Raw genomic sequence first — 22,007 nt, forward strand, 5'->3', positions numbered from 1 at the left:
TTCCAGTTTACATTGAGTGCTGTGTTTCTTGCATCTATTTGAACTATATATGTATATATATATATACACACATACATATATACATACATATATGAGACAGCATATCTATAGCAATACGACCCTATAGCTATGGATAGGATTAGATACAGCGGCTCATCAGACAGTATCACACCTATAGGATCAGATACAGTGGTCCAGCAGACTGTATCGCACATGATAGGATTAGATATAGGGCCCAGCAGACTATCTCGCATTATAGGATTAGATAGAGTCGCTCAGCAGACAGTATCACACATTATAGGATTAGATACAGTGGCTCAGTAGACAGTATCACACATGATAGGATTAGATATAGGGCCCAGTTCGCTGACGTTGCAGCCAGGGGCGTAACTAGGAAAGACTGGGCCCCATAGCAAACTTTTGACTGGGCCCCCCCCCCCCTCCCCTGGGTGTCACACAACCCCCCCTTGTAGATAGTGCCTTTTTTACAGCCCCCCCCTGTAGATAACGCCATACAGCCCCCTGTAGATAACGCCATACAGCCCCCTCTGTAGATAGCGCCATACATCCCCCTGTAGATAACGCCATACAGCCCCCTGTAGATATCTCCAGAGGGGGCTGTATGGCGTTATCTACAAAGGGGGCTGTATGGCGTTATCTACAGGGGGGACTCTGTATGGCGTTCTCTACAGTGGGGGCTGTATGGCGTTCTCTACAGGGGGGCCGTATGGCGTTCTCTACAGGGGGGGCCGTATGGCGCTCTCTACAGGGGGGCTGTATGGCGTTATTTACAGAGGGGGATGTATGGCGTTATCTACAGTGGGGGCTGTATGGAGTTATCTACGAGGGGGCTGTATGGCGTTATCTACAAAGGGGGCTGTATGGCGTTATCTACAGAGGGGGCTGTATGGCGTTCCCTACAGGGGGGGCTGTATGGTGTTATCTACAGAGGGGGCTGTATGCCGTTATCTACAGGGGGGCTGTATGGCGCTAATGCCATACAGCCCCCCCTGTAGAGAACGCCATACACGTCTGTGTCGGCGATTCAGTGTGAGAAAGTGACCGGAATGAAGGGAAAGTAGCGCTTCAGCAAGACAGTGGTATTAAACTTACCCTCCTCTTCGGCCATAGCAGAGGTCCTCACTCCATCGAGCATTGGGATGTTGTGCGCAGTGCATAGCGTCGCGACGTCATGTACTGCGCACAGCACTGTGACGTCAGAACCTCCGCTGCGCTCCAGAAAGAGGGAGGGTAAGTACTGTCAGTAACTATAGTAACAGGGGCCGTGTAGTTTATTACATAGGCCCCAGTTATTATAGTAACTTTTCATTGATGTGGTGCGGGGGGGCCGCGGGCCCCCCTGGCTTCAGGGCCTGGTCGCAATTGCGACCGCTGCGACCCCTATAGTTACGCCACTGCTTGGGACAACCCCTTTAAGGCCTGAACATGCAGTGAATAGTTTTCATATTATATTACTGGCTTGATGATCACATTCATTCCTAGTCTGGTCTGTGTAGCTTCTGTTTACAAATATTACGGATGGGTTGTACAGATCCAACAGACGTGGACAGATAGAAAGTGCAGCATGCGTTACTATACTGACCCTAAAGAGCCATTAAAGGGGCCCTGACACAAGTATGAACGCTGACATTGTGGTTTCATTTTTAGGTTTGCATTTTGGATACACTTTGCCCTGGTAAGTTATCATTTTACTAGTACTTATAGCTGGGGCAACATAGGGATATTGACTACACAATTGCCTGTGGCATCATGAGACCTTGCAGCTTATAGGAATGTGTTTTCTTTTTTACAAAGTTGTAATTTTTTTGTTTCGATTTACAAGTTGTTTCTTACTTATGATTTTTTTCTTTGTGGGGGGGGGGGGGGGGGGCATTTTAATTTTTCCCTCAGGCAGCAGAAAAGCTAGAATCAGCCCTGTTTGCGAGTGCGTGAAAAGCGCATTCCACTCGCAAATCACACTGATGAATAACGCAACACACATGGACCAGATTCACGCTCGTGAAACTGATACGCTCGTGTGAATGTAGCCTAATGCTGTCTGCTGTTATCTAGGCTCTTCACAGCTATATGATTGTGTTATCTGATTGCAGGCTGTACGCAGCCTCAGTACTGCTGCATATCTCTTCGCTTCCGTCTTACCCGGCTTCCGGCCACTGTGCCCAAATGGTCTGTGCAGTACTGCACATGTGCGAGTTCTTGCGAGACCTTGGGGATTTTTTTTTATATAGGTTATTGCTTTTATTATGTCATTAAAGTACATTTTATTTTTTTGTGTTTTTGTGTTGTACTTTTTTCTTTTTGTTTCTTTTACTTCTCTATGGGGGCTGCCATTTTTTTTTTCATCTCTGTATGTGTCGATTAACAACACATACAGAGATGGAATGCGGCACATACATCCCCATAGAGAATGCGAACGGGAGCCGTTCCATTCACTATAGTGTACGCCGTCTATGTGGGAACGGCGCATGCGCCGCTCCCACACAGTCCAAAAGGAAGGTCTTCAGCAGAGCGACATCCGGCAACATTTTCATGTGGACCGGAAGCCGTGGCCGGACAGTAAGATGACTACTTCCGGTCGTGGCTTCCGTCCATATGTTCAGAAGCAAGGACAAAGAGCGGAGGCAGCGGCACGGACAGCGGCGGCAGCAGGAGCAGGTAAGTTATGTTTGTGTATGTGATGTGTGTGTGTATGTTCATGTTATACTGTGTGATTACCACTGTATCTAATCCTCCTACACTGTGCATTCGCTCAAAAAATGGCGGCACACAGTGTAGGAGGTTTGAACATTCAACCCCCTCCTTTCTCCTGGCACGAGCCAGGATAAAGGAGGGGGGATTGTTTGAGTACACTAGAGCGAGTGTGTCTTCTCCAATTTTGCAGCATAAAGCAATGAGGTTGCTTCACCACATGCCAATGCTGCAATTTTGGGAATTGCTCCCTCTAGTGACCAGCACATGGAAATGTTATAAATTAGAATCTAATTTATAACATTTCCTGACTTGTGAAAAAATGTAAAAAATTAGAACAATGTGTAATCCATTATATACTAACAGTTTAACTAAAAAAAAATTTTTTTATAGCGACACATTCCCTTTAAAGACGGTGCGCTGTTGTTTATGGTGCACTCAGCCAAACCAGCAGAGCCTGCTAAGCAGCCACGGTAAATGTTAGTTCACTGCTCTGAGTTCTCAGCAGGTGAACGTTTTTTCCTTATTTACATATGTTTAGTGTATTATAGATGTCTAGCACTGGGGGTAGTGTGAAGACGAGGAGGAAGAGTAGGTGTCAGCAACCATTACCTGAGGCCTGGGAATGTGGTGTGTGTGAACTGTGTACACCGGCTGGAGGACAATCAGCAGTTCATTCTGAAACTCAGCAGTTCTTTACATGGTTTAAATCCCAATTATCTGAAGCCTTTCAGGAAGTGTCTGATTCTCATAGATCCAAGCGTAAGAGAGGTTCAGCAACCTGCGAGACCACAATCCCCTTCTTCGTATGATGTTCATATTCTTTCTGAAGGAGAAATTTTGTCTGATTCCTCTTCCAGTGATTCTGGTAAATATTATATCTTTAATAAAGACAAGGCTGGTAAATTGCTGAAAGCCGTTAAGAACACAGTTGAATCTGGTAAACAGAGGAGTTATCCAAGAAAGAGGCTTTATATTATTTCCCCAAACAAAAGGGTAAAGTGTTTGCTGAGCGTTCAGTATTAAGAGAGCTTAAAGGAACAGTGTCACTACCAACTTTGTTTTTAATATGTTATGTGTTTTTGTGTGATAGATCAATAAATTTTATTAATGTATGTTGCTGTTTTGTACTTTTTACGTTTTTAATTGATTAGCTGCTCTATGGGGGCTGCCATTTTTGTTTCCATTACTGTGTGTGTCGATTAACGACACACACAGGCATGGAATACGGCAGCCACAGTCCCATAGGGACTGCGAACGGCTCCCGTCCCATTGACTGCCGTGTACGGCGTCTGTGTGTGAACTGCGCATGCGCCGCTCACACACAGACCAAAACTGAGGCATTTGCTAGAGCGAAATCCGGCGCCATGTTCCTGTCGACCGGAAGCCGCGGCAGGAGTGTGAGATGACGACTTCCGGCCGCGGCTTCCGGTCATGTATTCGCAGCGAAGGCGCAAGAAGACCAGTCGCAAGAAGTTTGACAGAGAGGAGGTCGCGTCAGGAACAGGTAAGTTCTGTTCATGTGCGTTTGTGTGAGCAGCCTTTGGCATCATACCAGGGAAGCCTGTGGCATCATAACAGGGAGGCCTGCGGCATCATAACAGGGAGGCCTGCGGCATCATAACAGGGAGGCCTGCGGCATCATAACAGGGAGGCCTGCGGCATCATAACAGGGAGGCCTGCGGCATCATAACAGGGAGGCCTGCGGCATCATAACAGGGAGGCCTGCGGCATCATAACAGGGAGGCCTGCGGCATCATAACAGGGAGGCCTGCGGCATCATAACAGCGGAGGCCTGCGGCATCATACGAAGGGAGGCCTGTGGCAGCATACAAGCAGAGGCGTGTGGCATCATAACAGGGAGGCCTTGTTGCATCATGTCTGCGGAGGCCTGCGGCATCATACGAAGGGAGGCCTGTGGCAGCATACAAGCAGAGGCCTGTGGCATCATAACAGGGAGGCCTGTGGCATCATTTACAGTGTGGGAGCATTTACAGTGTGGGAGCATTTACAGTGTGGCAGCATGTACGGTGTGGCTGCATGTACGGTGTGGCTGCATGTACGGTGTAGCATCATAGCAGCGGAGGCCTGTGTCATCATACCAGCGGAGGCCTGTGGCATCAATTACAGTGTGGCATCAATTACAGTGTGGCAGCATTTACAGTGTGGCAGCATGTACGGTGTGGCAGCATGTACGGTGTAGCATCATAGCAGCGGAGGCCTGTGTCATCATACCAGCGGAGGCCTGTGGCATCAATTACAGTGTGGCATCAATTACAGTGTGGCAGCATTTACAGTGTGGCAGCATTTACAGTGTGGCAGCATTTACAGTGTGGCAGCATTTACAGTGTGGCAGCATGTACGTTGTGGCAGCATGTACGGTGTAGCATCATAGCAGCGGAGGCCTGTGTCATCATACCAGCGGAGGCCTGTGGCATCATTTACAGTGTGGGAGCATTTACAGTGTGGGAGCATTTACAGTGTGGCAGCATGTACGGTGTGGCTGCATGTAAGGTGTAGCATCATAGCTGCGGAGGCCTGTGTCATCATACCGTTGGAGGCCTGTGGCATCAATTACAGTGTGGCATCAATTACAGTGTGGCAGCATTTACAGTGTGGCAGCATGTACGGTGTGGCAGCATGTACGGTGTAGCATCATAGCAGCGGAGGCCTGTGTCATCATACCAGCGGAGGCCTGTGGCATCATTTACAGTGTGGGAGCATTTACAGTGTGGGAGCATTTACAGTGTGGCAGCATGTACGGTGTGGCTGCATGTAAGGTGTAGCATCATAGCTGCGGAGGCCTGTGTCATCATACCGGCGGGGGCCTGTGGCATCAATTACAGTGTGGCATCAATTACAGTGTGGCAGCATTTACAGTGTGGCTGCATGTACGGTGTGGCTGCATGTACGGTGTAGCATCATAGCAGCGGAGGCCTGTGTCATCATACCAGCGGAGGCCTGTGGCATCAATTACAGTGTGGCATCAATTACAGTGTGGCAGCATTTACAGTGTGGCAGCATGTACGGTGTGGCAGCATGTACGGTGTAGCATCATAGCAGCGGAGGCCTATGTCATCATACCAGCGGAGGCCTGTGGCATCAATTACAGTGTGGCATCAATTACAGTGTGGCAGCATTTACAGTGTGGCAGCATTTACAGTGTGGCAGCATTTACAGTGTGGCAGCATTTACAGTGTGGCAGCATGTACGTTGTGGCAGCATGTACGGTGTAGCATCATAGCAGCGGAGGCCTGTGTCATCATACCAGCGGAGGCCTGTGGCATCATTTACAGTGTGGGAGCATTTACAGTGTGGGAGCATTTACAGTGTGGCAGCATGTACGGTGTGGCTGCATGTAAGGTGTAGCATCATAGCTGCGGAGGCCTGTGTCATCATACCGTTGGAGGCCTGTGGCATCAATTACAGTGTGGCATCAATTACAGTGTGGCAGCATTTACAGTGTGGCAGCATGTACGGTGTGGCAGCATGTACGGTGTAGCATCATAGCAGCGGAGGCCTGTGTCATCATACCAGCGGAGGCCTGTGGCATCATTTACAGTGTGGGAGCATTTACAGTGTGGGAGCATTTACAGTGTGGCAGCATGTACGGTGTGGCTGCATGTAAGGTGTAGCATCATAGCTGCGGAGGCCTGTGTCATCATACCGGCGGGGGCCTGTGGCATCAATTACAGTGTGGCATCAATTACAGTGTGGCAGCATTTACAGTGTGGCAGCATGTACGGTGTGGCAGCATGTACGGTGTGGCAGCATGTACGGTGTAGCATCATAGCAGCGGAGGCCTGTGTCATCATACCAGCGGAGGCCTGTGGCATCAATTACAGTGTGGCATCAATTACAGTGTGGCAGCATTTACAGTGTGGCAGCATTTACAGTGTGGCAGCATTTACAGTGTGGCAGCATTTACAGTGTGGCAGCATGTACGGTGTGGCAGCATGTACGGTGTAGCATCATAGCAGCGGAGGCCTGTGTCATCATACCAGCGGAGGCCTGTGGCATCATTTACAGTGTGGGAGCATTTACAGTGTGGGAGCATTTACAGTGTGGCAGCATGTACGGTGTGGCTGCATGTAAGGTGTAGCATCATAGCTGCGGAGGCCTGTGTCATCATACCGGCGGGGGCCTGTGGCATCAATTACAGTGTGGCATCAATTACAGTGTGGCAGCATTTACAGTGTGGCTGCATGTACGGTGTGGCTGCATGTACGGTGTAGCATCATAGCAGCGGAGGCCTGTGTCATCATACCAGCGGAGGCCTGTGGCATCATTTACAGTGTGGCATCAATTACAGTGTGGCAGCATTTACAGTGTGGCAGCATGTACGGTGTGGCAGCATGTACGGTGTAGCATCATAGCAGCGGAGGCCTGTGTCATCATACCAGCGGAGGCCTGTGGCATCATTTACAGTGTGGGAGCATTTACAGTGTGGGAGCATTTACAGTGTGGCAGCATGTACGGTGTGGCTGCATGTAAGGTGTAGCATCATAGCTGCGGAGGCCTGTGTCATCATACCGGCGGGGGCCTGTGGCATCAATTACAGTGTGGCATCAATTACAGTGTGGCAGCATTTACAGTGTATTTATTTGACGTCTTGGGAGAGATATGTATCAACTTTTGTTTCTAATTGTCAGTTATGGCGCCCAAGAGAAGTCGGAAATCCAGTGATGACAATCAACCAATAGCAAAACGAATACCACCAACATTTACCCCAGAGGAGAAAGCAAAAAGAGCCCAGGAGGTAAGACTTTGTGCAGTTGATGCCTGTGAAATGCTTCACTGTGCTGTTGGATAGCACGCTGACTCTTGCATTTGTGGGGGGCCAAGCACACCCACATATACTTGTTTGAATGGAAATCAAACCGTTCGAAAAGCCAACTTTTGGTCCTCCATTACATTCCGAATATTGGTTCCTATATTTTTTGTGTCTATTCACTCACCTTCACCGTTGACGTTAGCGGAGCGAACACTATAGAATATACCTGTTTCGGGTCTCACTTTTAGATGGGAAAATGTAATTATTAGATGTACATGTTCACTCCACAAATCAATGATAAATTTTGTTTTGTTTTTTAGAGAGCAATATTAGAGCAGGAACTAAGAGAAAGGTGTCCCAAATATCAGGATCCAAATATAATTCTTGTACAACAGCCAATGAGAAAACGGGCAGAACAGAGTGCGAGCCAAACTCCTGCAGCGTCCGTGCAACCGGTGGAATCGTGGTGTCAGTGTGGGAACTGCATTAATTTGCCGACAGAAGAGGAATGCGTCTGTTGCAAAGTTATACGTAATGTGCTAAACAAAATGGAGGAAGATGAGCCGATTAGTTGCATAACAGAGCATCATACTTTTATTGGCACATGTCTGAACAAGGAACAACTGACCCTATGTGAAAGCTATAGATGTTTTGGTCCAACACGTCAAGCACCGCTAAATAACAGGTAAGGAAATTATTTTTTTGGTTCCAGTCAAGTTTCAATGATGGTATTATGATCCTAACCTTATTGCTCAAAGAAATATTATTATGTGCGCTTTTAGCAGCATGCATGTGTCTAATATGTGTCTGCCAAATGTTATGTGGTCCCTGTAACACTAGAAGTAAATTTTGATCTTGTTCCACGCAGCAATCAAACAATGTCTGTCGCTCCAGCGTTTGTGAGCCGTTATGTATTATTCTAAAGAATCTTAGCATGTCAGGGGTGACAGTATACGATTGGGGTATGTATAGTGTCCAAATAAGATTGCCTAAAAATTTTTTTTTTCTGATGTATAGGTCCTTACGTATGGTTGCATACAGAATGTTCACCGTGTGGGTTCACGGTTACCTTGGACGAAAAAACAGGCGTACTATTCCAGCATGTGCAGTTCAGAAAGTCAGAGCAATGTTTCCAGAAGAAAATCAAGTATATGTTGGTTTCAAGCTAGCCACTGACAATAATGCTTCTGAAATGGCCGATTTTTGAAATGTGTTTGTTTACTTTACTATGCTATCTTTTTCAATAAAAAAAAAATTAAAATCCAAACTTTGAATGTTTATTTATTATAATATATTAACACAGCATAAGTATTGTACATAACAGAAGAAAATATACAGGATATAAACTGCTATTGTTGATTCTGAGGAAGGCGAAAACCCATTGTTATTTACGTTTTGTTCATTAGTGAGGGAAATTCCTTCCCGACTCCAAATATGGCAATCAGACTAAATCCCAGAATCAACACCCAATATCCACAGATAGTTTGCTTACAAATTATTCCAGTAACAGTCAATCTAAATAGTGGCAAATAGTTGTACGCTTTTTTAGTAGAAGGGCAAACACAACATAGTTCAGTACATTAAAAACGTGACTTGTGAGCTAGAACAGTTGATGCTTTATCCGGCCGTGGTTCTGTGGCTATGTTTGGTGGTAGGGTCAATGTCCGTGTTTGCCAACTATGTTCAATTTCTTGTTTTGACAATTTGATCACATTTACAAACATAGGAAAGAGGTGTGAGAAAGACATTGGTACGTACTCTTTCTTTGCAGTCCATTTTTTGCTTAGTTTAGAGAAAATTACATTATACCTCATGCTACCAAGCCGATCCGACTTTGTCGTCTGTCGGTGGACTCTAGATTGTTCCCGTTTTGTATTATGATTATGGGCCAAAACAGCAAGTTTTGTCCGTGCTTCCATTCCGTCTAAAGAAAAATGTATTCTTTTCGGTCTGTATTTTAGAATAAAGCTGTGGAATACCTCGATTTTTCCTGTATGACAGAAAGATGACAAGTGGGGCAAGTCTTTCAATAATTGTTTATCTTTCACAATCTTTTCTAGCGCATGATAGGCTGCCGATGTTGTTGACATCCAATTGTGTTTGCGATCGTCATCGATGTCTAAACATCTGTGATCACATTGTGTGAGAATGTCCCCCGGGAATTCATGTACATTACAAATATGTTGAAGTACAGAGAGCCATTTTTCCCGCAGCACATCCACATTGCCGCAACTAGTACTACAGCAGTACCAAAAATGATTGGTTATTGACGTGATCCAATCAACAATTTGGGAACAGTTTTTTTTTTTACTTGCAGCCTTCAGCTTCTTACGAATGGACTTAGCATAATGCCATATATCAAATTGATGTCCAATCTCGGGGTATTGTTCACGTATTTTTTTGCGTATGGAGACATGACGGTCTGTTGCAAGAACATACACATTGAGGCCATCTTGAATAACACGGTTCAGACAGTTTTGAAAGGCCAAACTTTCCATAGCCACAGAAGATGTGGTTTGTGTAACCTGAACGATTTCAAAGTCAACAATCTTGTCGCTCTTGTAATCCATCAATGTGTACACACAATATTTTGCATTATGCCCAGGGCTATCACATTGTCCGTCACCAAGGAGACACAATGGTGTTTGTTTGATTTCTTTATGAAGTTCCATTTTTTCTTGTTTCCAGTGAATGTCCACCACTGGAAATAAGAATTTTCTTTGGTGACGAAAGAAAGTGGAATGTGAAATAAATTGCACCCCAATCGATTTACAAATGTCAGACATCTTTGCATAGTTCCCACCATTAAATAAAATGGAAGCTGCAATCAGAAGATTCCCAACCGGTATACGATTACACTTTGGTTGACTTTCCCAAAAATAATCATGTCCATTGGGACATTTCCCTTGTAGCGAAAGATAGGTACCTTGCTGGAATTTGACGGTGTTTTCTATTTTGTGGCCACAGAAACACGCGCACTGAGCAACCAGTACATCTAAAGCCGATTCAAAAACCAAAAATTTACGTTCTTTTACTAGCTCTTCATCTGCTGGTTCGGAAAACAAATTTGTTGTCACGTTCTCAAATGATAAACTAGAATCTGGTGGTTCGTAGTCCAGATCTGTTGGATCATTTATGACAGTAGAAGAAACAAAGCTTTCCTCGGGATCCTCAAATATGACTTTGCTTGCTGTTTGTCTTTGTAAGCGGGGGGTTGAGAACGTAGATGGGTAAAAATGATCCAACTTCATTGTTATTTGGTTAGCAAAAGAAAGTTCTTCCTCTGGAAACTGGCATCCTCTATCCACTGTGAAGATGTGTGATTGAGTGGTTGCATCTCTTATTCTTTTGAAAGGTGTGTTCGTGGCTCTCGTTGACAATGTCTTATGTCGGGTGTTTGTTGCTGCATTTCTTTCGAAAAATTTCCTCTTGACACCTATTTTTACATGTTTCACTCCCATGACTTTGGACATTGACGTTGGTGGATCGTTTTGCATTGAGGTACCGGTCGAAGCGTATGTAATTCTGTTGGTGGATGTAGTAGGCAAAGGCAATTGCATGCATTGTGTTGCACAAGAATAAGTGTCTTCCTCTTCTGTACGTTTCCGTTTAGATGGTGGACACTCAGTTTCCTGATAAGGGAATATCGTGGGAATTGCACTTTCCTTCAGCCATCGTATCTTCTTTTCCGACTTAAAAACATAACAGTCTTCTGCAAAGTGTTTTGAACATAGTCTAAATAAATCTTGTTTTTTCCCATCAAAAATTCGTTGTGAGAGTGCATCTAGATTGTCCAACGATTGTCTGGCCTGTTGGAGCCAAACTTTTATCTTGTCAATGTTGCCTGGGAAAACATGCAGGGTCACTCCTTGAGAGTAAGTAGCTCTATTAGACCGACTGTCACAACTAGAGACAATGCACGACGGCATTTCTATCAAAAAAGTAAATGTAAATATTATGTCATGAGAAAAGATCATTACGTTACCAGCGATGGATTACATAAAGATAGTTGATACCCCGAATCAGGTGTATTTGTGTACTAACATACTTCCTATTCCAATTTTGATGTGTGAGTTTGCCTTTTCTAAGTGCATTAGTAAAACTATAGTTTGTCTAAAATTATATTGACAACAGCGTTTGTTGAAGACATAACATCACATTAGTGGCAGTTCTTGGATCACCGCTTGCGAAGTCACCCATATTTATCACCCAAATGTGACCTATGTTGTGTTGTAGATTGTCATGTGGAGAAGTGAGTATTCTACATGTTACCTTGTTTATAGGTAACTGTTTGGCACTGGGAATTTACGGTTCATCAAGGCACAAAATAGTTTGTCGTTTTAGACTATCATTGTAAAACCGTCAATGATCTCAGTGCCAGACAGTTTCACCATGTCAATGTTTGAGTATAGGTTTTTTTATGGCTGACCAACACATTTATTGTTTTGATTTGTTTGTATGTAATAGAGACAGTGAATTAAAGAGAATAGCATTTATAACCAACTTTTTTTATTGATGAAGCCATAACTGCCTACCACAGTAACACAGAATAAGTGTCCCATCACAAACACAAATATAAAATTTACATGCATAACACAAAAAGTTTTTGTAACATAGTCACAAATATATAGTTCTGTTAAAAAGTCCACATCGACGGATAGGCCCCAACATAGAAAAGTAGAATTTTGTAGACGGAAATGGGAAAGAGATTTAGATTGAAAATACACACATGTCAACGACAAACACTAAGAAGTTATCAGCAGATGAAAAAAACTTGCTTCGTCACATGTTTATGGACCTTCACCAGCAGATGAAAACAACTTGTTTCCCTCATCTCATCATCAAACCGGATCCTTTAGCAGCAGGTGAAAACCCCTTTCTTTGTCACATATTACCACCGTACCTTCACATTGTATTACAGAACGTTTCAGCCAATCATGCGGCATGTCAAAGTTATATTTCCTACAGAAGAATAAAATAAAAAATGTATGAATGGATTGATCAACCTCAAGCGTTGCACTATGCGCAACATGGTCGCTTTGGAAGAATGTCATCCCTGTATGAACACTCTGCATAGTTTGTCTCCTCTGATGAACTTGTGTGTCATGTATGTTTATATGAACTACCTATGTTAGGGATTACTTACTTTCGAGAATTCAGAACTTATGCTGCTCAGAATGGCCTGTTCGTCTAAACGTTGGTAATCCGCTCTGGTTGCTGCTGTCGTCGTCTGTATCTGATAGCGTTGCTTTGCCTCCTGTTAAAAAAAGTACAATAATATATATTAAAAACCATAATTTGCAATTATTGTACGTTTAGGGTAGTCCCCTTGCTCACGCACCTGTTCAAAGTATCTATGCTCCTCGAATACACTCCTCACGGTTGTGTTTTCACTGGCGCGCTCCCTCTCCTCCTGTTAAACTAATGATCAAAAAGTCACACACTCTGCAAATGCTGCCACTCTGTCAATGCTGCCACTCTGTCAATGCTGCCACTCTGTCAATGCTGCCACTCTGTCAATGCTGCCACTCTGTCAATGCTGCCACTCTGTCAATGCTGCCACTCTGTCAATGCTGCCACTCTGTCAATGCTGCCACTCTGTCAATGCTGCCACAATGTAAATGCAGCCACAGCCCTACGCTGGTATGATGACACAGGTCTCCGCTGGTATGATGGCACAGGGCTCCGCTGGTATGATGGCACACCGTACATGCAGCCACACTATAAGTGCTGCCACACTCTAAATGCTGCCACAATGTAAATGCTGCCACACTGTAAATGCTTCCACACTGTAAATGCTGCCACACTGTCAATGCTCCCACACTGTAAATGATGCCACAGGCGTCCGCTGGTATGATGACACAGGCCTCCGCTGCTATGATTCTACACCGTACATGCAGCCACACCGTACATGCTGCCACACTGTAAATGCTGCCACACTGTAAATGCTGCCACACTGTAAATGATGCCACAGGTCTCCGCTGGTATGATGACACAGGGCTCCGCAGGTATGATGCCACACCGTACATGCTGCCACACTATAAGTGCTGCCACACTGTAAATGCTGCCACACTGTAAATGCTGCCACAATGTAAATGCTGCCACAATGTAAATGCTGCCACAATGTAAATGCTGCCACAATGTAAATGCTGCCACACTGTAAATGCTGCCACACTGTAAATGATGCCACACTGTAAATGCAGGCACAGCCCTACGCTGGTATGATGACACAGGTCTCCGCTGGTATGATGGCACAGGGCTCCGTTGGTATGATGCCACACCGTACATGCAGCCACACCGTACATGCTGCCACACTAAAAAAAATGCTGCCACACTGTCAATGCTCCCACACTGTAAATGATGCCACAGGCGTCCGCTGGTATGATGACACAGGCCTCCGCTGCTATGATGCTACACCGTACATGCAGCCACACCGTACATGCTGCCACACTGTAAATGCTGCCACACTGTAAATGCTGCCACACTGTAAATGATGCCACACTGTAAATGCTGCCACACTGTAAATGATGCCACACTGTAAATGCTGCCACACTGTAAATGCTGCCGCACTGTAAATGCTGCCACACTGTAAATGCTCCCACACTGTAAATGCTGCCACACTGTAAATGCTTCCACACTGTAAATGCTGCCACACTGTCAATGCTCCCACACTGTAAATGATGCCACAGGCGTCCGCTGGTATGATGACACAGGCCTCCGCTGCTATGATTCTACACCGTACATGCAGCCACACCGTACATGCTGCCACACTGTAAATGCTGCCACACTGTAAATGATGCCACAGGTCTCCGCTGGTATGATGACACAGGGCTCCGCAGGTATGATGCCACACCGTACATGCTGCCACACTATAAGTGCTGCCACACTGTAAATGCTGCCACACTGTAAATGCTGCCACACTGTAAATGCTGCCACACTGTAAATGCTGCCACACTGTAAATGCTGCCAAACTATAAATGATGCCACACTGTAAATGCAGGCACAGCCCTACGCTGGTATGATGACCCAGGTCTCCGCTGGTATGATGGCACAGGGCTCCGTTGGTATGATGCCACACCGTACATGCAGCCACACCGTACATGCTGCCACACTAAAAAAAATGCTGCCACACTGTCAATGCTCCCACACTGTAAATGATGCCACAGGCGTCCGCTGGTATGATGACACAGGCCTCCGCTGCTATGATGCTACACCGTACATGCAGCCACACCGTACATGCTGCCACACTGTAAATGCTGCCACACTGTAAATGCTGCCACACTGTAAATGCTGCCACACTGTAAATGATGCCACACTGTAAATGCTGCCACACTGTAAATGCTGCCGCACTGTAAATGCTGCCACACTGTAAATGCTCCCACACTGTAAATGCTGCCACACTGTAAATGCTTCCACACTGTCAATGCTCCCACACTGTAAATGATGCCACAGGCGTCCGCTGGTATGATGACACAGGCCTCCGCTGCTATGATTCTACACCGTACATGCAGCCACACCGTACATGCTGCCACACTGTAAATGCTGCCACAATGTAAATGCTGCCACAATGTAAATGCTGCCACAATGTAAATGCTGCCACAATGTAAATGCTGCCACAATGTAAATGCTGCCACACTGTCAATGCTGCCACACTGTAAATGATGCCACAGGTCTCCGCTGGTATGATGACACAGGGCTCCGCAGGTATGATGCCACACCGTACATGCTGCCACACTGTAAATGCTGCCACAATGTAAATGCTGCCACAATGTAAATGCTGCCACAATGTAAATGCTGCCACACTGTAAATGCTGCCACAATGTAAATGCTACCACACTGTAAATGATGCCACACTGTAAATGATGCCACACTGTAAATGATGCCACACTGTAAATACTAGCAGAGGCCTCCCTTGATATGATGCCACAGGCCTCCGCTGGTATGATGCCACAGGCCTCCCCTATATGATGCCACAGGCCTCCCTGATATGGCTCCATGATATGATGCCACAGGCCTCCCGTATGATGGCACAGGCTCTCCCTCTATGATGCCACAGGCCTCCCCTATATGATGCCACAGGCCTCCCGTATGATGGCACAGGCCTCCACTATATGATGCCACAGGCCTCCCCTATATGATGCCACAGGAGTCCCCTATATGATGCCACAGGCCTCCCCTATATGATGCCACAGACCTCCCTGATTTGATGGCACAGGCCTCCCGTATGATGCCACACGCATCCCTGATATGATGGCACCGGCCTCCCGTATGATGACACAGGCCTCCCGTATATGCCGACATAGGCCTCCCTTATATGATGCCACACATAATGCCTATTTCGGCGTTACTTACCGCCTCGCTGTTCCCCCACGGTGGTCCTCACAAGTCGCCTCGCTCGTCCTCCTACGTCGCCTCGCTCGTCCTCCTCCGTCCGTCGCCTCGCTCGTCCTCCACCGTCGCCTCGCTCGTCCTTCCACGTCCGATTCCCTGGTACACCTCGTCCTTCCTTGTCCTCCTCGTCCGACTCGCTGCTCCTCCTACGTCGCCTCGCTCGTCCTTCCACGTCCGACACACTGGTCCTTCCTTGGCCGCCTCGTCCTCGAAGTGTCCCCTCGCTGGTCCTGGTCCGCCTCGATGTTCCTGGTCCGCCTCGATGTTCCTGGTCCGCCTCGATGGTCCTGGTCCGCCTCGATGGTCCTGGTCCGCCTCGATGGTCCTGGTCCGCCTCGATGGTCCTGGTCCTCCTCAGAGCGTCTCGCGTCTCCTCGCAGGTATGTTCGCACTACAACCTCCTTCCACTGTGTAGTCGCTTTGAAAATGGCGGCACACAATGTAAGGAGGTTTGAAGACATTGAAAGCCCTCCCTCTCCTGGCACTTGCCAGGATAAGGGAGGGGGGATTCTGTGAAGCTCACTAGAGCGAGTCACTTTTCCCAAAATTTGCAGCAGAAAAGCTATGTGGTTGCTTTACCACATGCAATGCTGCAATTTTGTGAATGGCTCCATCTAGTGACCAGAAATGGTAAATACTATAAAATTGAATCCAATTGAATACAATTTATAATATTTCCTGACTCTCAAAAAAAAAAAAAAAAATTGGAACAATGTTTAATCACCCACACACTGAATGTTTAATTTTTAAAAAAAATACATGTTTTTAGGGCAACACCATGCCTTTAAAGAAGCCGATTGGGGCAAACCTGAGAAAAAGATGGATCCTGGATTAAAATTCAAGTCCGTATATAATTTAGACCCTAAAGCCAATGAAGCTTGGGAATTTCCGCCCAAAATTAACCTCGCAGTTGCTAAGTTGACAATGAGGTCAGTTTTTCCTTCAGAGGACTCCACTTTATTGCGAGATCCCATGGACTCAATGATTAAGAGAAGCCGTGTATCTACTTCTAATGTATTCAAAACTTCTTTGGCGTCTGTCCCAGTGGCCAGGGCATTTAGGATTTGGCTAAACCAGTTAACCCAGTATCTGCAGGCGGGGCCGCTAAGAGAGTTTATCCTGCAGAATATTTCCATGTTGAAAAATGGCATCTGACCTTTTATGTAATATGCCAATCAATACCTTAAGGTTCTCTTCTAAAACCCTTGCCACTATTAACTCGGCCGGTAAGGCCTTATGGATCAAACAGTGGGCAGGGGACGTTCTTTCCAAATCAAATTTTTTTTCACTCTCCTTTCAACCAGACAGCCTGTTTGGGCCTCAGTGAGGGAAAAATCTTGAAAGTCTACATGAAACAAAGGGTGTCTCTTTTCCTAGGAACAGATGTAAACAAAACTTTAGTCCTTTTCATTATAGATTTAGGAGATCCCCTAAGAAGAGAAGAGATTTCAAGTCCTATGGGAAAAGAAACTTTAGGGGCAAGTTTGATCAAAAGAATTCTGCCTTTAACAAAAAAAAAAACAACCCTCTGGCCCTGCAAAAAACGCAGATTCCTGATGCCAACTCCCCAGGAGCCGGGGAAAGGGTGGCTCACTTCGCCCAGGTTTGATCTCAAACCTCGTCAGATGCTTGGGTATATTCAGTAATACAAAGGTTATGCCTTAGAACTAAAAGCTCCCCCACAATCGTTTTTCTCAATATTCCCACAACCCAGTGGTCCCTCTCCTAGTCCCAGAATTTGTTCTCAAGGGGGCCCTCGAGCAAGTTCCATTGTACCAAAGGGGACGTGGAGTTTACTCCAGAATATTTCCAGTGCCAAAACCAGGCGGGAAATAGCGCTTGGTCATAAGACCTAACGTTTCTGAATACTTTTATGATAAAGAAAAAATTCAAGATGGAAACCATAAGATCTGTAACTCAAGTATTAACAAAAGCGGACTTCCTGGCAACCATAGACTTGAAGGATTCCTTCCTACAGGTCGCAATCCTTCAATCATGCAGGAAGCTTCTCCGGTTGTCCCTCCGTCAAGGGGATTCCAGTTTCCATTTCCAATTCACCTTTGTTCCATTTGGGCTGAGTTCAGCCCCAAAAGCTTTTACCAAAATAATAGTAGTATTAACAGCAGCTCTGAGATTGAGGGGTATACCCATCATACCGTACCTGGACGACTGGCTAGTGAAGGCTCACTCCAGAGAGTTACTCCTGTACCATCTGAAGATAACATTACAAATTCTGGAGGACCATGATTTCCTAATAAACAGGGAGAAATCCTCCTAGGGTTTATCATCTATTTACAACAAATGACCCTGAAACTCCCACAGGAAGGAATCACCAAGCTCAAGTCAGCTCTTTAATTACTTGCCCCGCAGTCTCAGTCCGCAAAGCCTTGGCGGTGCTGGGGATGTTGACGTCTTCCATAGAAGCTGTCCCATGGGCAAAAGCCCACATGAGAAAATTACAGTGGGACATCCTCAGTCAATCGTCTTCTTCCCCCAAGACCTTGGACAGGATAATTTCTATAAAACCCAAGTCCAGAGCAGTTGTCATCTGGGGGGTCAGAACAACCCTGTCCAACAGATCTCTTCTCCATCATCCTCATCTCAGATGCCTCAGATTGTAGTTGGGGTGACCATGTTCAAGACCTTTGGGTCCAGATTAGATGGTCCAATCTGGAGTTGAGCTTCCCATCCAATCTGAAGGAATTAAGATTGGTTTGATTATCCCTTCTTCACTTTCACACTTTCAACCTCTTTTTCACAACAAGGATGTCCTAGTACAGCCCGACTACCTGGCAGCTATATTCTATGTTAACAAACAGGAGGGCACGAGAAGTAATTCTCTTTCGTTGGAATGCTCTCTCCTATTGCAGTCTATGTTCGGGGGTTCCTAGAATGTGAAGGCAGACTCGCTCAGTCGGAACCCAATCAAGCCATCAGTGTGGTCCCTTAACCAACAATTAGATCCAATGAATCTAATGGCAACAGAGAAGATCACCCGCATGCAGTAGATGCTCTTTTCATCAACTGGGAGAAGAAATTCCTTTATGTCTTTTCCCCCTTTCCACTAATTCTTAATGTACTGCAGAAGATCAAACAAGAAAATCAGTGATAATAGCAGTGATACCGTTCTAGCCCAGAAGGGCCTGGTTCCCTCTCTTGTTGACACTTTCGAGGAAAGAATACTGAAAGATGCCACTCAGAAAGAACCTGTTAACACAGAAAGGATTTTTTCATCCAGACCCATCTCGACTACATGTTACGGCTTAGATGCTGAAAGGGGGAATTTATGAACATCATGCTTTTCAGATGAAGTTATCGAAACTATCTGCTGCAAGAAGGTCTAACACTGTCAAAATATATAGTCTTGTTTGGAAGACTTTTGCTGAGTGGTCTTCTTCTAAGAGTGTAGTATCCTACTACAGTTCTGGTCCTCTTACAGCTTCTTCAAGAAGGTCTTCAGAAGGGGCTCAAGCTTAACACCTTAAAAGTCTAGTTTACTGCCATAAACTCATCCTTAGAAGGACCGTTTTCCAATATTCTACTTATAAAAAGATTTTTTTTAAGGCCGTAAAAAAATATTAGACCTCAAGCCCATGCACCGTCTTCATCTTGGGACTTATTACTTGTTCCCAAATGCCTATCCCAACCACCATTTGAGCCTCTTGAAACTCCCAGCCTTCAATATCTATCTTGGAAAACACTAATTTTAGATGCAATTTCTTCTACCCACCGAATAAGTGAAATACAGTAAATTTCAGAGATTAAACCGATTGCCTAGCCCTCAGGACTATTCAGTTTTTTTCTTACCAAAAGTTGCTTCTCAACTAGTTATAGACCAAGAAATTTTCTTTCTGGTATTCTGTATTAATCCTGAAAATAAGGAACAGGAAAAAACTTAATTTCCTTCATGTCAGAAGGTCTGTGCTATGGTCCTTGGATAAAGTAATGGGTTTCAGAAGCTTTGAGGCTTTGTTCTTACAACATCAAGGGAGCAACAATGGAAAGAAGGCAATCAAGTCTACTCTGGCCAGGTGGATCCGAAATGTAATCTGCAAGTGTTACCAGCTTGAAGGTCTCGAATCCCCGGTAGAAATCAATGCACATTCCACTAGATCCACAACAACTTTGTGGGCTGAATTTTCTTACATATCACTGGTCCAAATCTGTATATGTAGTCTGAAGGCAGCACAGCATATGGATTTTTTGCTACATAAAAACTCGTATGCTCATTGTCTGCAGGGGTATTTATAGGGAGTCTGACCACATTTTGAATGTAACTAATTTATCTATTATCTTCTGTCCAATAGGGGTCATATTAAAAACCCTTCTGTGCTGCCTTCGGACTACAGGAAACAAAAATTTTGATAAGCAAATCTTCATCATTCCCTCCAGGTTATTGATGGTGCGATATCGGACACGTATAACGTAGATGTCACAATCCTGGGGTATGTGGACTCATTGGGCCGCTCCGTCGTACCGGAGTGGCAGCTGGCCGAACAATAGTCTATATAAAGTCTATGCAAAGTCTTTAGCACAATAGTACATGTAAAAGTCTAGACAGACACGAGATGTAGCAGAGGCTTTGGCACGGATGGAGCTTGACGTGGCAGATGACACCAGACGTGGCAGATGACACACTCGACTCCAAGTAAAGGGATGAGTGTGCGCACACCTTAGGTGACAGTCCAGAGCAGGACGGCCAAGCAAGCTGGCGTCTCGGAGGAAGCCAAGGGTCTGCGGTTGCGGCCGTCTGAACGTGAGGAACAGCGATGGTCCGTGACTGCAGCCATTACAGTACCCCCTCTTACACCCCTTCTTCTTGGGTCCAAAACCAGAGTGTAAGAGGAATCTCTTTATGACGGTAGAGGCATTGAGATTCTCTTCTGGCTCCCAAGACCTCTCCTCAGGACCAAACCTTTTTCCAGTCCACTATATAGAAATTCCTTCCTCCTACTCTCTCCCTGACTTCACTGTCCATATATGGTCAGGGACATCTACTGAAGTGGAATACCCGGCCACAGTGGCCGTTGATTCCGCTCCAGGAGAAGTTCCTGACTTCACTGCACATATATGAGCAGTAAAGTCAGGGTCTTCTCCTGCAGTGGTCCCCTACAGGAAGGTAGGGAGGGTGCCAACTAGGGGGGGGCATCTGTGAGGGGTGGCTATCTAAAAGGGTGCTGTGTAGCACTACCTACAGGGGGGCTGTGTGGCACTACCTACAAGGGGGTCTGTGTGGCACTACCTACAAGGGGGTCTGTGTGGCACTACCTACAAGGGGGTCTGTGTGGCAACTACCTACAAGGGGGTCTGTGTGGCATTACCTACAGGGGGACTGTGGCAGTATTTATGGAGGGCAGTGTGTGGCATTATCTACAGAGGGCAGTGTATGGCATTATCTACAGAGGGCAGTGTGTGGCATTATCCACAGAGGGCAGTGTGTGGCATTATCCACAGAGGGCAGTGTGTGGCATTATCTACAGAGGGAATTGGCCGGTAAAAATGGAAACCCGGCCCGGAACGGATGCGAAACGGCCGAGAAAAACAGACCAAAATGCCCGTTTTTATCGGCCGACACTGGGACCCTGTCGTGTGAATGGAGCCTTAGGTATGATGTATTTTTCATAGGCTTCTATATAGGAATTAAAAAATGGCAGGAAAAACATACAAAATAAAAAATGGCACCAAAAAATGCATGTAAAAACCGATAAGAAAAAAGTGCTTGTAATGCATTTTTACATGCATTTTACTGTGTTTATCAGTATCCTTCCAAGATCCTAGGCATGCTCGCTGTTTAGTGCAGTGCTGGGACCAGGTAAATGTAAACCATGTTAGAAGGCAGCACTATAAAGAAGGAAAAATACATAATCAAATAAAGTATCAATATAAATGAAAGCACTCCCACATTTTAGCTCATTAAAGGGAAATTCCCATCAAATCTAAAGTTTGCCATGCGTTCCATTAAGGAATTGCATGTCTCAGTCTCTTACCTGTTCTTTTTCTTGTCATCATACAAGGCTGATGTATAGCATCAGTCTGGTTTTGGTTACATACTTTTATTACTTGAATCAATAAGATTAGCCTGTGTCATTCGTTACAGGCACCAGACCTTCTTGTATGATGAAATTGAATGGAC

At 45.5% G+C, this 22,007-nt stretch overlaps 1 protein-coding gene and 1 long non-coding RNA gene across 3 annotated transcripts; one reads left to right on the forward strand and one right to left on the reverse strand.

Annotated features, from left to right (window-relative positions):
- The first annotated feature begins 4,143 nt into the window (after positions 1–4,143).
- On the forward strand, positions 4,144–8,694 carry LOC142760477 (uncharacterized). The gene is made up of 4 exons (XM_075863669.1): positions 4,144–4,216; positions 7,362–7,468; positions 7,804–8,168; positions 8,501–8,694. The coding sequence occupies exons 1-4, from the start codon at positions 4,144–4,146 to the stop codon at positions 8,688–8,690; spliced, it is 735 nt and encodes a 244-aa protein (XP_075719784.1). The 3' UTR covers positions 8,691–8,694.
- A 3,380-nt stretch (positions 8,695–12,074) lies between these two features.
- On the reverse strand, positions 12,075–16,374 carry LOC142760941 (uncharacterized). 2 transcript variants are annotated; one of them, XR_012883462.1, is made up of 4 exons: positions 15,836–16,374; positions 12,825–12,896; positions 12,630–12,740; positions 12,075–12,445 (listed from the first exon to the last, which is right to left on the reverse strand). It is a non-coding gene; the product is annotated as an uncharacterized LOC142760941 (long non-coding RNA). The 2 variants fall into 2 exon arrangements; XR_012883461.1 differs by having other exon boundaries at positions 12,825–12,904.
- Positions 16,375–22,007: the final 5,633 nt, after the last annotated feature.

This window comes from Rhinoderma darwinii, chromosome 4, assembly GCF_050947455.1.
Source record: "Rhinoderma darwinii isolate aRhiDar2 chromosome 4, aRhiDar2.hap1, whole genome shotgun sequence".
NCBI lineage: Eukaryota > Metazoa > Chordata > Amphibia > Anura > Rhinodermatidae > Rhinoderma > Rhinoderma darwinii.

Coding starts and splice junctions, on each gene's coding strand:
- LOC142760477 (XM_075863669.1), top strand. CDS start 4,144: ATGTATTCGCAGCGAAGGCGCAAGAAGACCAGTCGCAAGAAGTTTGAC. Junction 4,217..7,361: donor GGAGGTCGCGTCAGGAACAG/GTAAGTTCTGTT, acceptor TCTAATTGTCAG/TTATGGCGCCCAAGAGAAGT. Junction 8,169..8,500: donor CAAGCACCGCTAAATAACAG/GTAAGGAAATTA, acceptor TCTGATGTATAG/GTCCTTACGTATGGTTGCAT.